Source organism: Rhinopithecus roxellana, chromosome 13 (genome assembly GCF_007565055.1).
Source record: "Rhinopithecus roxellana isolate Shanxi Qingling chromosome 13, ASM756505v1, whole genome shotgun sequence".
Classification (NCBI taxonomy): Eukaryota; Metazoa; Chordata; class Mammalia; order Primates; family Cercopithecidae; genus Rhinopithecus; species Rhinopithecus roxellana.
Window position 1 is genome coordinate 5,790,281 of NC_044561.1, and position 17,585 is coordinate 5,807,865.

The 17,585-nt window shown below is 55.8% G+C and overlaps 1 protein-coding gene across 1 annotated transcript in view; it reads right to left on the reverse strand.

The window, feature by feature from the left end:
- Positions 1–2,981: 2,981 nt before the first annotated feature.
- SULT4A1 (sulfotransferase family 4A member 1) overlaps positions 2,982–17,585 on the reverse strand; it is a 37,668-nt gene continuing 23,064 nt past the window's right edge. Inside the window, exons 3-7 of the mRNA XM_010370132.2 lie at positions 16,927–17,007; positions 15,883–16,009; positions 11,946–12,040; positions 7,502–7,640; positions 2,982–4,593 (exon numbers count right to left, since the gene is read on the reverse strand). Of these exons, the coding sequence (XP_010368434.1) occupies positions 4,481–4,593; positions 7,502–7,640; positions 11,946–12,040; positions 15,883–16,009; positions 16,927–17,007 (555 nt within the window). The 3' untranslated portion in view covers positions 2,982–4,480. The remainder of the gene's footprint in view (positions 4,594–7,501; positions 7,641–11,945; positions 12,041–15,882; positions 16,010–16,926; positions 17,008–17,585) is intronic.

Genomic DNA, 17,585 nt, shown 5'->3' on the forward strand with positions numbered 1-17,585 from the left:
GGAAGCCAGTGACCTCGAAAACGATGTTCCGGACATAGGGAAGACCATGAGCAAGGCTGCACTTGTAGGAAGGACCGGGGCCTGATCCGCTGGCAGTAAAGAAACATCATTAAGGAAGTGGGGGCAATGGCAGGAAGTGGGGGTCAGAGTGAGGAGATAGGAGCTCAGCCTGGGTCTTGTTTGGAAAGACGCAGCCTCCACGGGCCAAGCAGGAACAGTAGGAAAAGACTGATGGTACAGCCCCCACTCTCAGGACGTCCCTGTCTCCAAGGGAGACAGCCACACAACACTGAGGTGGGGCGGTGAGGAAAGCAGGGATCGCCGGGGAGCGTGAGGGACTCACTCGCCCGGCACAGCAGGCAGGGCTGGGCGACTCAGGTGAGGGAAGTGATGGTTCCGAGAGCCCTAGCTGGGGTGACAGCTGCAGAGGGCGGCTCAGAGTGGAGGGGCTGTCCCAGGAGCTGGTGAGCTTACCAGGGACAAGATGTCCCTTGCCAGGGATGTCACAGAGGCTGTTCCTCAGCTGGATCATGCTGGGCCACCTGACCTAGGGGCCCTCCCTGTCTTAAAATGCACATTGTCCAATAAAGAGTGGAAGAGGATGTTAATGAGCAGGAATGGAGCCAAACTCTATGGGAGAACAGAGCTGGCCAGGCAGAGCCACCAGACACCTGAGGCTCCCTCCTTCCACCACAAACACCATTGCCCCATAGCCTAGAGAGGTGGGTAAAAACTGATCTCCACTGAGATCTCCCAGGACAGGGCCTGCATGCGGCAGGCAGCCCCTGTCCCTGAGGGGGTCTCTCCGCAGTGTTGGGGACATTGTGGATGCCCACCTAACAGGGCTCACGTACCTCCCTACCACCCGCTGGCAACTGCAATTTGGCCACCCTGGAGCCCTGGCTGGCTGGCACAAGGGCGGGGCCAGAACAGACTCGTTTTATTTATGCTCACAAAGGAGTGTCACTGTTGTCAGAACCGTCCTCTGACGTGAGCAGGACAATGACGATCACCACTGTGTAAATCGTGACACTGGACCGGAGGAACTGACGTACCTGCTTCAGGTCAGAGAGCCGTGGAATCTGTGCTGATCCCTTTTCAGATGAAGAGCTGGGGGGTGGAGGGAAAACAAGTGAACTCCAAATGACTTGGTGTCAGAGCCAGGAGGACAGCAAGGCGTGCCCAGCCCAGGCACGGGCAGCAGCTGAAGGCTACCATTTCAGAGCTCAGGGACTTGCTTGGCAAGAAGAGAGAGAGAGAGAGAGAGAGAGAGAGAGAGAGAGAGAGTGTGTGTGTGTGTGTGGCAATGCTATGTTGGTCCCCAAAATACTTTTTGGAATCTCAATTGGTCTGTGAAATCAAAATGCCAGGCAACCACTGGCTTACGCTTAGAGGGCTCTGACATTCAGGAATGCTCTGGTGGATTGTTGTGTAAAATAACTAAGGACTAGGCCGGGGGCTGCCCAGGGCTCTCTCCTGTTCCCTGCCTGTCCAGGTGACCCTCACCCTCAGAACGCAGCTCATATCCCATCTGCGCTCCCAGGCAACTGCCCACCCGATGGCTCCCTCCTCCTGACCCTGGCTCCCTGGCAGTCTTCACGGCACCTTTTGCCTTGGCTTGTTTTTCCTGCCTTAGCTCCAGGTGAGCACAGCTGGAACCATGCTCAGAAGCCAGCACATGAAGGCCTGTGACTGCAGACCCCTAAGGAACCGTGCAGATGCTCTCACAGTCCCCACCCCACTTTGTGGATGGAGTGACTCACAGCCGGGGACAAAGGTCCCCTCGCTCTTGCCCCTGCAGTCTACCCACACAGCAGCCAGGAGAGTCTTTAAAAATGCAAAGCAGATGGCATTCTCTTGAGTAAGCCCTCCCATGGCTCCCTGTCTTAATACAAAAGCTGAAATCTCATGACCTGTGAGGCCCTCCAGCTGGCTCGTGGCTACCCCTCCAAAACCGAGTGCTTGCCAGCCCACTGCCCACCCAGCTGCAGCCAGCCCCCACTGCTCAGCACCATCTCCTCAGAGGCCCCCCCATTCTTCCACAGGCATGTTCCCTATCCCCTTACAGCACGCTTGGGCCTGAACTCACCTTGGGTTCTGTCGCCTGTCTCCTCCACTGGAATGCAAACTCCACAGAAGCAGGGCTTTCTCTGCCCCCTGCCGCATCCACAGTGCCGGGAACAGTGCCTGGCATGGAGCAGGTGCAGCTGAATGACTGACTCCATGAAGTGAGGTGAATCACCCACCACGCAGGGAAGAGTGGACATAGGTAAATGGGCGCTGCCTGGACTCCAGGCGCACTGACTGCATCCTGGCTGCTTGACTGATGTGGTTAATAAATGACGAGAGGGCAAGCCCTGTAGGGCACAGCAGACTGGATACTTGATTAACCCAGTGTCTGTGTTAATTCCAGGTGCCAAAATAATTTCTAGGATTTCACCTGAGACCTAGAGATAGTTCATTGGAAAATAAACATGATTTCCCAGAAGGCTCGAGCTTTCTCAAGGAAAGCAATGCCCTGGACTTTCCTTCCACAAGAAATCAGGAAGACAGACTTTGGAATTCCCAGTGGGGAAGCGCAGTTGGAGGGGCCGGCCTCGGGCACCACAGTGCGCAATGCTGAACACAGGGCTCCCAGGCAAAGACTGGGAGGTCCCAACACCTGGGCCCACAGGTGCACCCACACCTCCCATGCTTTTCCCCTTTCTCCTCCACCCCCGTTTATAGAAGTGATCAGAGGTGAATGAGGAAATGGCGGGGGAACTGACCCCCTGGAAAGTCTGAATTTGAGTGAAATAATGGGGAGAAGTGAACCCTGGAAAGTCTGAATTCTGCTTCATCAAAGTCCAACAGGGACCTGTTTCCCTCTGCTGTCAACCCCAGGGAATGGGGTGTCAATGGGGCCCACAGTCATACTGTCCCAAGCACCAAAGGCACCGCTGCAGGGACACCCTCTACCCCAACAAGCACAAATGCTCAACGCGACTCCGGGAATGTGTCTTTATTAAAGATGCAAGCAAGCACAGAAGGATCATGTGTAGTGCTCAGTAACATCCATACAGTACTAAAAATAGAAAAATATAAATGAAATTTCACAGAAAGCAGCCTCCCTCACAGAAACACAGGCAAGGTGCTGCCGAGCCCACCGTGCAATGCCACGTGCCACCTGCCTGGCCACACTTCTCCCCTTTACAAATGAAAACACAAGCTTCTCTCTACACCCGTTTCAAATACAGCACCAAGAACGGAGACCCCTTCCACAGCAGCGACCCTCCTGACCACCACTTTGGGTGCTTCCCAGCCACATAAATGACAGACAACCCCGGTCCCCACGGGGTTGGCTGGCTACTGGCCCCCGTCTCTCCATCGCTTCAGCAAATTTGGGCAAGAAAATTAGGCAGTGAAGCAGTAAAGACCTCACCTTTACTCCCTCAGATACACGGAGGGATGAGGTGGACAGACACGCAGGCGGCCGTGCCAACCTGATCCGAGTGAAACAGGGCTACACTCGCAAAATGGTCCTCCCACGGCTGAGCGCCTCAGGTGCACAGAACAAACTGAACGATAAAGACCCGGGGGTTTTAGAAATTTACTATTAAGCATCTGCTTGGGAGCATTAGTAGGCTATCACTTCAGGAAACAAAGGAAGGCTGCGGAATTCAGCTCAAATTCCGAGCGCAACTGGTCCCTTGGTGGCCGACTCTCCACCCACTGCATGCAAATGCTCTGACTGCGTTAGACTCCCACCTGCCAGCCTCACCAAGCAGACTTCCATCAGCACGTGCCCCGCGAGCTCCTCTGTACAGGGCCTCCAGAGCCGCCCCTGGAAGTCTCTGGCAGAGGGACGTCCTTTCTGAAGACCTAGTGACTGGTTTCTGCTTTATTTCAGGAAGGTTCTGAAGAAGTGGACTCCGTCAGAATAAACAAGTGTCCAGATTCCCCCCAGCAGACCCAACTCATCCTCTGTTCCCACCATTATCTCAGAACCAAGTGAGAACAGAATGGCTGTGCCTTAGATAATAAAACTACAAAAATAAAGAGTTAACCCTGAGATCTTTCTACCATTCGGGTGTGGCTCGCTCCTGATTCCCCTTGGAAATGAACTTTTATTTGGTTTACTGACATTTATGTAGATTTCCAGTGAAAAGCTCTATAAAATACAATAAATAATACAGGGTTGAAAAGGCAGACATTCTAGTTGCATATATTACAGGCTTTATCCTTATGGTCCAGGCCATTGGAACTGCAATGTGGAGACTGTTTGTAATCAGACATGGAGAGGCTGCACGTTCTGAAGGCGAGACAGCTGCTTTGGGTTGGGAATCATCACACTCCCTCCGCTCACGCCGCTCTTCCCTTCCCCCGCTGTTTCACACGCTGCTTCCAGAGTTTGTCCAGCAAGGAATAAATGAATGCATACAGGACTTTTGGCTAGTAGAGTGTCTGGGTATTGTGAGCATGCAAGTTGTCGTTTCTGTTATTATAAATAAAAGTCAAACGTGAGGTCACACTTTCCCATCTTCTGTTTATACACCAAGTCAAACTTCTCGTTCATGGAGACGGTGAAGATGTCCTTCCACAGCCCAACTCTTCCTGAAATGCAAACAAGAGAACTGCTGGGGCCACTTGCTGTCCGGCCAGCTACTGAACTAAAGGAAGCCTTGGAAATGGATCTGGAACATTCCAGATCTATTCCTGGGTCCCTCTGAACTTGGCCTATGGGGGCAGGAAGGGCCGTCTGAGCTACAGACCAGGTGGGTCCCCTAACATTTGTGAAACGATTGGATGCAGCAGAACGTGACCTGAACCAGCTTCCCTCTGAGGCTGTGGTGCAGTGAGCCACAACCACCTCCTGGTGCCATTCCACGCCCTCTGCTGGGGCCCGCCAGGGAGACTCTACTCCTGTTCGGTGCTGAGTCCCCAGCACCTAGAACGGCACCTGGCACGTGGCAGGTGTTTAATAAACATCCCAGGAGCGAGTATGATCTGCCGCGGGAGTGCACTGCTCTGGGCATCGCAGGCAGCGCTGGCCCTCCCCACGCCATTATCCACTCGCAGCTCAACAGCGCCACCAAGGCGTCACTGGCTTCGGGAGCATTTGAAAAGGAAAAAAAACCATCCACAGTGCAGAAAATTTTACAGCAAGTAGGAAGCCCTCCTGACTGCGCCAAAGATGCAGATTTCAAGGAGCCTGCCCTGGCAAACCCTGGGGAGGAATTTAAAGTGAATAAAATAGTTGCAGTATTAGCTAGCTTTAGAGACTAGAGACAAAATATGCACTGCAGTGAGAATTCCGAGTCAACAATAAAATGAGTCTGGACACAGTCCCCAGCCGCTCTAGCCTAGGCTTGGTCAGAAACCCAGGCCTCTTCCTGGCAGCCACAAGGGAGGGCTGAGCTGTGGGCTCAACTGCAGGCACTATGAAGGCTTTGGAAAAACAAAAGACAGAGAGCTCAACATGACAAGAGAAGTCGTTGCTCCCATTGTCTTTGTTAACATAAAATCTTAGGTTGGTCTAGTCCAATAGCAATGGTGGCTATGAAGATGTCTGGAGCGGGGATTCCAAACTGCCCAGTTACGGGACTGTGAGTGCATCACCCGAGTGCTGGCTCCCTGCTTTCCAAGAACTGCTCGTTTAGAATTCTTTCTGTTGTCAGCATCTCTGAGATCAGAGCTCTGTCTCCAGGAAACGTCCTTCACTAGCTCTGTTATTAACAGTGGTCCTTGTCCAGGCAGGACCTCAGGTGTGAAACTGCAACATTGCAAATGCTGGGCTCAAATACCCACCGTAACATGGACTTTCTCTTTGGTAGCAAAAAATTATCTATCAGTGTTGGAGAGGAAAAAAACAAGAAAAACTGTTCTTGTAACCCTTTAATGATACCTAAGGGACAAAATTAGAAGCTACTAGAGCAACCAAACTATATTTTCCCATGATTATTTTTCTCAGCTGAGACAGCTGAGAGCTCGTCAGAGGAGTCACCCACCTGGTTTAGGATTTGGAATCAAGACAATTTATGCTGTGACATGAATCAAATCTAAGCAATGCAGCTGGCTACTCGGCCCTGCATTCTCACCAACTCAAGAAGATCTTCCGAGCAAAGAGGCAATGTGCTAAAAGAAAACAAATCAAAGAACTGAAATAAAGCAAAACCAAGGTAAACCATGATAAAGCAAACCCGGGGGAAGGAGCATATGGGCACACAGTATGTTCGCGACGCTGCTTCGCCACACACATGAACCAAAAGGGGTATTTTGGAGAAGGTCACATCCAAGGATAACAACACACAGCAAAAGCAAAACTAAAAAAGAGCAAATAAATGTTAAATAATAAATATTTATGAAGATGCAGCCAAGAAAGAAGTCGAGAGGGACTGTGGTTCAGTTAACTTCCTCCTGAGGAGTCCACTGCTCTGCCTTTAGAGACGGCGCTTTGCGCTTGACCTTCAGAACCACCCTGAGCCATGATCAGCCCCTTTTCAGAGAACAAAAAGCCGCAGATGCTCAAGGCCTGACCTAAGTTGCGTTCCCAGAGGGCAGCAGAGCTGAGCTGCAGCCCACCACTTCTCTCATCCATCCCAGGCATCTCCCACTCCATTTTATGGGGGCTGCTGCTGAAGACCCATCCACATTTCTGGGCCTTCCCCTCAAACATTCTCCTCAACCCAGGAAGTGCCCAACACACCAAGTGTCCATAAGGTTCATACTTACCAAGAGGAGGCCCTCCTATGACCAAGGCCAGCACCCTGGGATTTAAGAGCCTGGGCTCTCCACCATCAGGGTCAAATGCCACACACCCTTAAGGACAGGGGGAGCAACCCAGGTGGATCTGGGGAGGATTCCTGTCAGGAACACTGTCCCCATCTCCACCTGCCTCATGCCCACTGTCACCTGCCACCAAGAGCAGGAACTGGCCTCCCTCTGTGCAGCGGCTTAGCTTGGTACTGTCTGCTTAAGCTCACCGCCCCGAGGTGGGGCTAGGCCCCATCTGTGCTGCCTGCACCCAGAAGATGCTCGGTCAGCATCCACTCAGTGAAGGAGAAAAAAGTGTCTCCTAACTTCCCGCTCCCTTCACTGAACTCTCCCACGAGTCAGTTAGAGACTGAGAAACCCGTTAGCACACTTTGTGCTTTGAAATGTCATTGCACCAAACCCATCTCCTGGATCTGCTCTGTGAGGCGTTTGATCTCAGGCCATCTGAGTAGACCCCCCCCCCTCAGAAACATCCCACCCACAAAGCCTGAAACGCACTTCTTCAAATTAAAACACTGTTTGCTTGGAGGCAATGCAAACACCAGCGGGCAGGGCACTCCGTCATTCCATGAGCACTGTGCCATCCACAGGCACCAGCTGACAGAGCACAGGCCATGGGCCAGCTACGGACTGCTGGAAAAGGAGAGCAGGGAGGGCAACAAGCTAGACCCGGCTCTCTAAGCAGGCAGAGAAAGCAGCCTGGCTGGGGCGAGGAGCGCCTGGGCGGGAGGCGGGGTGGGGCACATACCCCGGCCCACGGGCAGGGCCTCAGCATTGCAGCACTGGTCCACCAGCTGGTGGCAGTGCTCTGTCAGGGCTTCCAGCTGGGTCTTGTCACAGGACACCCCCAGGAATCTGGCCAGCTGCTCCACCATCGTCACCAGGTCCTGGAAGACAAGTGCAGAGAGCAGAGCACCCCATCAGAGGCGGGGCCTTTTACTGGACATGACGCCAAGCTGGGCATACACTGGGGACTTTTTACACGCGGCCTTCCTTACTTCATGCTCATGACAAGGCTGACACCAGCCTTGTCTGGAAATAACACTAAGAGGTTAAGGAACTGCCCAAGCATGCTCAGCTCTCAAGTGGAGATCCTGAATTCAAACCCTGCTCCTCCAGGGAATTGGGATGCAGACATGAGGTCTTAATAGAGGCTGTGGTTAATTTTTAACAGCAGTAAGAAGTAAAAAATGTATTTCAGAACATCGTTCTTGTGAGGAGCAAGATCTAATGGGCTCCTCTTTCCCTTCCTGCTGCCCATCAGCTGGCCTCTGGGCTGCCCCTTGGGAGCGCAGGGAGGCCCTTCTGGTCTCCAGACAGCCCTGCACTGGGCAGGAAGCCCGCTTCATCAGAGGCGAGATTCCGTCACGCCTGCCGTACCCTGCCCCATTATTTTACCACACCTGACAGCGGCATGTCACTGATGTGGCTAATGTCTTGAGGGGCCATTCCCCAGCCCTCCACCCCTGCCACTTTGTCCCCAGAAGATAAGGAGGCTCCTCCTCTTCTCAATCAGGGCCCTGAGCTGTCGCCTAGAGGTGCCTTGGTCCTCGTTAGGAAAATGCTGCAGGCTGTTTCCTCTCCGGAAGGTTTGTAGAGCAAATTCCCATATTAAAGCCTCTGAAAAGTCCTACAGTGAAAAGACGATTTAATTTCTTTAATTCAGCACTTCAGAAACCTTGAAAGAAAATGTTCTCTGGCCGCTGGTGTGGGCGTCAGCTCCTCCCTGGCTCCCCACAGTGCGGTGACCCCTGCAGCAGCAGTGCGAGTCTCATTCTGGCCTTGCACTACCTCCCATGGGGAGGGGTGTGGTGCACCCGGGGCGCAGGGCTTGACTGAGAGTTGGAGGAACAGTTATTAGAGAATGAGCCAAGGAATAAAGAGCTCCCTGTCCCTTGCCCTGCTGCCAAGAACTCCATTTCAAAGAAAAAGGGTAGCCATGGAGAGAGACTGAAGAAACCTAGCTCTCAGAAGGGACGCTGCAAGAAGGACACTGCCGGCTTAAAGTCAGCCTGCCAGAGCGGTCAGCAGAATCCTCCTGGGGCAGCTCATCGCCGGTGTGATGTCCATCTCAGAGGAAGGGGCGTTTCTGCCAGGCCATGTCCAGCAACGTGTCACGGGACACTTGCTGGTTATGAAACCCAGCGGGAATCAGGCAGAGCGCCCAGGTCAGCTGGCAGGGGATGGCCCACTTCACCACTCTGAGTCGCACATTCTCCATCTGGAACTAGCGACGGGGCCGCAGCAAGAGGCCGCACACCATGGCACAGAGCCAGCGTGTCTGGGTTGTGCCTCCACACGGGCAGGTACCAGCTGGCCACACGGTTACAGTCAGGGCACCCCGTGACTGGTGAGAACACCCTGCGATGTGACTGTGCGGATGAAGTGGGGATATACCCGGGGTGCCTGGCACAGTGTGCGGCTCGTGGGAAAAGCCCCCTGGAATTGTGGTACAGTGGAGCACAGGCGGTGAGGGCTCTGGCAGGAAGCACTCCCTCTCAACCCCGGGGTGAGAACTCACGGACCCACACCCTGGAGACAACATGCTCACTCAGGGGTAGTTTTCTAGAGTAAGATGTAAACAATATTAATTCCTAAAAATGTGACTTAACCTCTATTAAAACAATCCATTACTGAGGTTCCTAAAAAAAGAATAAACCCATGCCAATTAGAAGGCGAAACGCTGACTGTCCCAGGGATGCCACTGAGTCACTCAGACCAGCTTTGGTAGAAAATGAAGTCCCAGCACTGACCCTGGCAGCTCTTAAAGGTCCAGGTGGGGCTGGTGGCCTTGACCCTGATGGACTGAAAGCAACAGGTCTCACCACTTTCACTGCGGAGCCTGGAAGGCAGAGAAGGATGAACCTCCCTTTAAGGGCTTGGAATAAGGTGTGTGTTTGGACCTTAAAACTTCAGCCCGTCATCGCTGAGGACACTGATTCCTCAGGAAGAAACTGCTGACCCGGCAGCCGCCCCCCAGATGTGTGGGCAGCTGGCCAGGCAGGCACTTTCCCTATTCACCTTCTCATGTTGGGGCCTCACTGGCCCTGGGCAGTGCATGTCCAATGCCATGTCACTGTGGCAAAATAGTGACCAGCTGACAAATGCACACCCAGGGCCCCAGAAATTCCACTCTTGGGTATGGGCCCAATAAGCACAAACACTGACGTCCACCAGGACTCCAGAACATCCACGGAGGCTTTATTCATGACCACCCCAAAATGAAAACGGCCTCCACGCCCAGCAACACTGGATGGGTGAAGCAGCAGTGGCATATTCGTGCTGCAATGGAGCACGGACCACAGCACAGGAAAGAACGGAGCTCCGCGCCACGCGGGTAGAGGAGCCTCACCGTCTACACAGAAGCCAGAGAGCAAAACACATGAGAGTCCCACACCTGACAGGTTCTGAAGAGGCAACGCCAAGCTCCGGCGAGGGAGATCAGAGCGCAGTGGCCACTGGGAAGCAGGGGTGTCAACTGCAAGAAGCTGGAATGTTCTGGATCTGGAAGGTGGCTGCCCGGATGTGACAGGTAAAAGGCTATCAAGTCCCACACGTGTGCCGAGTACACCTCACTGTGCATGACACCTCCACAAAAAGGCACACACCAGGCAGGCCCGTGCCAGGCCTGCACGCAGGTGATTCTCACACAGTCCTCCCAGCCATGCAGTGACGGGGCTGCTGTCACCTCCCCACTTTACAGAGGCTTGGGGTGGTCAGGACTTTGGCCTGAGCAGCCAGTGTCCAGAGCCCGTGTTGTTCCCCAGCACCACAGGAAACCACAGCCAACGGCTTCATAGAGGTCAGCGGCAGGACCAGGGTTCCGACCTGCTTGGGCCACATCCTCATCTCTACTACACTGTCCTCTGGGCATGAACAGGGACCCTAAATGTGGCTCTGTGTCAAATTGTGTGGACAAGAGGCAGACAGGTGGGAGGCCCACGGAGCATCAGACAGGCTTACCCAGCAGTCGACTCCGTGGTGCATGTGACCTTGGACCGCCGCATGACCTCGCCCTTTCCTCACCATGACACAGAGCCACGGTGAGGACCCATTTGGGGAACCCACAGCACGCGCCAGCCGGCAGCAGACCCGCAGACCGGGTCCCTCCTGCACACCGAGCAAGCCCTGAAAGGCCATGCTCCTGCAAAGGCTGACCTGGCCCGTGCTGACCACAGGCCCTGGTGCGAGAGCACAAAGGAACCCAAGAGTAACTGCAGCAAATGCAACGCACACACCCGCCCCAGGGCCACAAGGCACAACCCCTACCCCAGGGCCACAACACACACCCCCCACCCCAGGGCCACAAAGCACACCTCCCGACCCTAGCACCACAAGGCACACGCCCCCACCCCAGCGCCGTAGGGGACTGCGTGTGGCTCTGTTCACAGCCAGGTCTGGAGTCTTCCTGCAGGTGTGGGGGAAGCACAAGGCCAGCCTTCCTGCCCCTGGGCTTCTGACCTCTAACCCCAGCACTGGCTCACCCTCCCCCACACCCAGCTCTCCTCTCTGTCTTCCGGCCAGCCTCCTCCCTATCCCAGCTCCCACCCGCTGCTACTCAACCTAAACCTGCTTGTCTGTCAGCCACTGGCACCAGCAGCCCCACAGCCTGGCCTCGTCTGTCCCCTACACCAACATGGTTTCCAGCAACCTCACGGTCCACACCTGCACCCTATCCTCTCTCCTCTTTCCCATGGGCCAGGCCACAGGTGTCTCCTGCCTGTCCTGCCACTGGAAGCCCCTCTGCCCAGGCTCCAGCCCCAAGCCCTCCTGCCTCTGCCTGGACTAAGACCTTGTCCCATTAGTTCTTTCAACCCCTCCCCCAGCTCCTGCCTCCTCTGCAACACCTAGAAAATGCCCAGTCTCTTCTGTGGTGACCCAGGCTCCCCAAGCTACTAGCTGCCTTGTGTCTCACTGCAGACACTGGCCTCTCCTCAATGTCCCATCAACCACCACTGCAAAGCACTCCAAAGACCCCCTGATAAGCCAAGCCCCAGTCCCCTCCCCACGCCCGCCTTCCGGGGCTGCCCCGCCCCACCTCAGGCTTTGACAGGCTGCTCCCCACACCCCCAAGCCCCCTTCCAGTCCCCAAACCGTCCCGCCCCCTCCTCTGTCCCTCCTCAGACGCCTCCTCCTCCTCCTCCCTCATGAGGGCCAGGCACCCCAAGGACAGCTGCTCCGGCAGCACTCACCCGATGCATGTCTTCATACTTGAGAAAAAGCACGTTCGAGTCCATGCGGTGCTCCCAGAACTCCTGCACGTGCTCAAACCAGGAGCCATAGCCCACTGCGGAGACAGGGGACAGGGTGAGCCACACAGCTGGGCAGGAGAAGCATGCACATGGGGCGGTCCCCACCCCACAGGGCTGCCCTCCTGCCGCCCAGCAGCTGTGATGAGGACATCGTTATCCCTGCAGACACGTCCGGCAAAGGCCCCCGAAGCACTCACGTCCTGAGCCATCCCAGCCCTCCCGCCTTCAGCACACCTTGAAGACCTGACCATGGGGGTGACAGCCTCTGAGGTGGTCTCTGTGGTACCTGGCAGTGGACCGCAACAGTGCCCATTACTTTATTCGCTTAACAAGTGGTCACCAGGAAGCCCTGGAACAAAGTCCAGAGGAACTGGGACAGGGGCCACTAGGGTTTGCTAGTGGGGACAGGGTGGGGTGTAGGAAGTTGTAGGACAGATCCAGAACATGGGGCTCTGCTGGGCAAGAGGGCCACAGGCAGTAGCCTCAGTAAATCGAGGAACTCTCCATGGGAACTGAAAGCTGAAGACAGGCAGGGAGTCCTGTCCTGACCTCCAAGAAGCCAGCACTCCTGCACCTACACCTTGGCCCTGCGCTTCCTGCGTGGCCTGCGCTGCCTCAGAGCCCCTGGTGTGCATTGGGGCACATAGCCAGGGACCAACTCCAGCCTGCTTTGCAGTGTTCTTTATAAAAGCTATGGATCTTCCTCTGCCTGTCACATGCGGTGACCACCACTGTAAGGGTTTCTTCCAAAGGGACCTCCATATGACAGAGAGCAAGGCGTCAGTTAAGGATCACCGGGCAGTGGGGGCTGACTGCGCTGAGCAGTGGGAAGCAGCCCAGCTGGATGAGGGGCACTGGCTGTAGAAATTCCTCTGCTGGGCCCTGCCCCCAGGCCACCTGCAGGATTCCCAGGGAGGAGCTGCACCCACACCCCACCAAAACCTCCACTTCCTGTGGAATAAAGCTGAGTCCCAGAGAAGGGAAGAGACTTCCCCAAGTCACCAACAGGTCATGGGGGCCCAGACAGGGAAGCCCAAGTCACCTGACTGCAGGCCCGTCAAGGGGAGCTAAGTCCAAGCAGATGAGCCCCTGGGGCAGAAGGAAGAGTCGAATGGCCCCGTGAACATGGAAGGTAAGACAAACCCCACTTCATTCCAAGGAAGAATGCACCAAGATGTCAAAAACAGACATCCTCATGACATGGAGATGCATGCGGAAAATGTGAGGACCTGGAAGAAGCAAGGCATGAAGGATGCACACGTGGTCCTGCACTGAGGCGAGGGGCAAGTGCACCGGTCCCGGCGCAGGAGTGGGGACGGGAACCAGCTGCAGGTTGCTGGGTAGAGAGCCTTCCCACCAGAATGCCTGAGAGGAGGGAGGACGCCGGGCCCCTCCACGCTCTTCCCTGGGCTCCACGCTGCTTTGTGAAAGGGAAGGGAACCTGTCTACACAGCGTCCGCACACTGCAGGCGCCGCAGGGACCCTGCCTACACAGCGTCCGCACACGGCAGGCGCCGCAGGGACCCTGCCTACACAGCGTCCGCACACTGCAGGCGCCGCAGGGACCCTGCCTACACAGCGTCCTCACACTGCAGGCGCCGCAGGGACCCTGCCTACACAGCGTCCGCACACGGCAGGCGCCGCAGGGACCCTGCCTACACAGCGTCCGCACACGGCAGGCACCGCAGGGACCCTGTCTACACAGCGTCCTCACACTACAGGCGCCGCAGGGACCCTGTCTACACAGCGTCCGCACACTGCAGGTGTCATAGGATGCCTGTCACGGGGCATCCTCCCACTGCAGGTGTCACCTGCCTCCAGGGCCCTTTGCCCTCCAGCCTTGCAGAGTTGGTCGCCATCCTCAGGCCCGGCTGTTTATGCAGGTCCCTCCTGCAATCGCCTTGTGCTGCGGTCTCTGAGCCCAGCCTGTCTAGACATGGTGTGCTTTCAGGGTTCCCATGCATATTAGTTTCCAATGTCTTCAGGACGTCAGGCAGGGGAGTCCAGCAGTCCTCCTCAGTATGTGCGTGCTCACTGAGTGACTATGAAGGATGGAGCACGGGGGTGCTGAGTGGGCCTGTCTACAGGGTTTGCTGGGACCAAGGCACGTGTGTGGGACCTTGTACCCAGTGGAGGACAGGTCTGTGATTGTGGCAACATGGAGAGGCCTATGTTAAGAGAACTGCTAACTGCTCTGGCCTGAGCAAGATGTTTGTAGCCTCTTCCATAGCCTCTTCCACGTGCTGGTCTGAATGTGGGCATGGTCCCCACACTCTGCAGAGAGGACCGTCCATGCTGAACCCTAGGAAACAGCTTCAGAAGTCCATGAGTGTGTTGCTCCAAATGCCTGGTGGACCACAAGGGCAGGTGCCAGGGCGGGGAGGCCGTGGGAAGAGAGGCTGGACAGAAGGTCTGGAACAGGCTCAGGGGGCTTCAGGGTGCGGGTTTGGGGTCTCCTGCCCCTTGCAGGCAGGGCCACTTCTCAGCAAGCACAGTGGAAGGAGAGGTTCAAGGGCTGAAAACAATCATTCCAGGGTTTTGAGGCCCTCGTGGGTTTTTAAACTGCAAGCAACAGAGTTGGCCTGTGGCGCCCTGCACCGCCCCGCCAAGAGGCCCCCTTCAACCAGGCCTGGCGGCAGCTCCAGCTCCACTCCCTAAGTTCCACTTAAACTCAGGGGCATTACGTTCCAGGATCTCTGCGACATGATTCATCCTAATCTTGTCACACAATTCCCCTATAGAATCCCTGATAAGTCACACTGAACAATGAGGCTCAGCATCACTTCAGTTGGAAAATAAAATAGAAAGTGTATTTTCAGTCTTGGGTAGGGATGAGTCTCAGTGTAGATTTAATTAAAGTGCAGCTTTTATGACACATTTCAAAGCTCCTCTGCCTGCACACCCTACACTGCTCACTTCTGTCCCAGGACCCCCAAAAGCCATGGCCCCCATGGAACGCAGGAGCAGAACTGCACTGAGGAGCTTCTGCCACCACTCCCAAGGGACAGGCAGCCCAGCAGGGCAAGAGAGTAAGGACTGGGAGCGAGTGGGACCGAGACAAGGGGCCTGGTCCTGCCTTCCCTGAGTGCAGGGCAGGGTGGAACCCAGCCTCACTCCTCTGCAGGGGCTGGAACGGAAGCTAGAGAACAGCACCCAGCACTCTCGGCTCGGCTGTCCTCCTCCCTGCCTCCCTGTGGGCACAAGTGTACCCTGCCCCGGTGGCTTGCCTGTGCCTGAGGTTCAGCCCGGCTGTCCTCCTCCCAGCAGGCACAAGTGTACCCTGCCCTGGTGGCTTGCCTGTGCCTGAGGTTCAGCCCGGCTGTCCTCCTCCCTGCCTCCCTGTGGGCACAAGTGTACCCTGCCCCAGTGGCTTGCCTGTGTCTGAGGTTCAGCCCGGCTGTCCTCCTCCCAGCAGGCACAAGTTTGCCCTGCCCTAGTGGCTTACCTGTGCCTGAGGTTCAGCCAAAGGCCCATGCCTGTCACACTTAGCTACAGTCTCCACTCCAGCCCCTGTCACTAACAGCAATGATACCTGGGCCTCCATTTTTACTGTTTTCATTCTCTCCCTGTTTGAAACCCAGGTAGGAAGGAGGGATGTTTTAACTGGGGAACTTCTCAGACACCCCAAGAGTGTGGTATAAGAGAAGGGCTCCGGGGTCAGATGGATCTGCTCTGACACACACCAGCTCTACGGTCTCAGCCACGGTCATGACGCCCTCAGCCTCAGTGTCTTCATCTGTAAAGTGGACCGCGGGCCTGACCTACGTGGTCCCTGTCAGAACTGGAGACCGTGCCGGGGAAGCACCCAGCACCTGCCAGGCCATCCACGACAACAGACGGCTCCCGTTCTAACAAGCCGCCAGGCTGCAACACTCACGCTTATCATTCATAAACCTCCGGCAGAATTCCTGGAAGGTGCCTCGGTAGCTCATGGTCCGCAGAGAGCGGTGGAACTGATAATAAGAGACCACCAGGTCCTTGGGGTTGCGAGCCATATAGATGACCTGTGGGCGACAGGAGCGGGGTGAGTCCATGTCTCCTTCCTTCCCAGGCAGGGCTGCCCCGACACCCGCCAGTCCCCCTGAACCTGCTGGTGCATCTCACAAACCAACACTCGCTTCCAACATCCAGTTGGGGCCCATGTGCACAGCCGCTGGTGCTGCTGCTTCGCCCTTTCAGCAGAAAGGGGCCCTGTCCATGCAGTAGTGCTGGCTAGGATAATTACTTATTTTATTTTTCTTCTCTAGAAGACAGAAAACTTGCAACCCTGATCCCGGTGGTAAGAACCACAGGCCTCTGGCCGGGTACGGTGACTCGCATCTGTAATCCCAGCACTTTGGGAGGCCGAGGCAGGTAGATCACCTGAAGTCAATAGTTCAAGACCAGCCTGGCCAACATGTGAAACCCTGTCTCTACTAAAAATATAAAAATTAGCTGGGTGTGGTGGCTCATGCCTGTAGTCCCAGCTTACTCAGGAGGCTGAGGCAGGAGAATCACTTGAACCAGGGAGGCAGAGGTTGCAGTGAGCCGAGATCGCGCCATTGCACTCCAGCCTGGGCGACAGAGTAAGGCTCTGTCTCAAAAAAAAAAAAAAAAAAAAACAACAACCCACAGGCCTCGGCATTTGATGCAATTGAAAAACAAACAGAACTCGGCCCAAAGCAGGCACACGCTGGGATTAAGCTGGCCACAGCCATGTTCGATTGTGAGGTAAAAACCAACCCGACATTAAAAACTTGGGTAAAATGCTAGAGACACATGACCCAAGATGGCCTCAGAAGGGACCTTCACCTGTGGGGTCCTTAGGAAGACAGCCCCCGAGGCCAGGTAAGTGCCAGGGACCTGCATGTGTGTTGCACAGGGGCCTTGGGGTCCTCTTGGTGGGGACTCATCTCGGGAGGCAGAGGGAGTGCCAGCTTACCTTGGAGTCCCCATTGTGGAGGTCGGAGGGCAGAAAGCGGTAGGGCAGGTGGCTCTTGATGAGGCGGGGAGAGGTCAGTTCCTATGTGGAATCAGACAGACAGGCAGGTCAGAGGAAGGGGTGAGACCAAGGGGAGGAGGGGGGCCAGAGGAGGAAGGAAAGGGTGGGGTTCAGGGTAAGTGGGGTTATCAGAGGGAACGACAGGGTAGTGGAGGGGCCAGGAGAGCAGCAGGGTAAGAGGGAGGAGTGAGGCCAGGGGGAGGGGTGAGGTCAGGGGGAGAGGGACCAGAGGACAAGGGAAGGGGTGGGGGCCAGGGGAGAAGGGTAGGAGTCAGAGGGAAAGGCGAGGCCAGGAGCAGGGGGAGGTCAGAGCAGGAGGAGGCAAGGCTGTCATTCCCTGGTCTCCTCTCCCGGAGACAGTCTCGGACCCAGCCAGGACAACCTCCCTTGTCAACTGAGACAAATGTTTGAGACATGAGCACACCTCGGCTGGGTGTCTCTATCTGGCAATAGAGACAAGGGTCCCTGACCTCGGCCGGGGTAGTCCACCTATCATAGCCACAGACACAGGGTCTGCTCAGGGGGCCTGGGAGCTACTGCCCTGGCTTGGAGTGGTATCAGAGGGCAGCAGAGGCAGCAGGAGGCACCAGGCCCAGTGG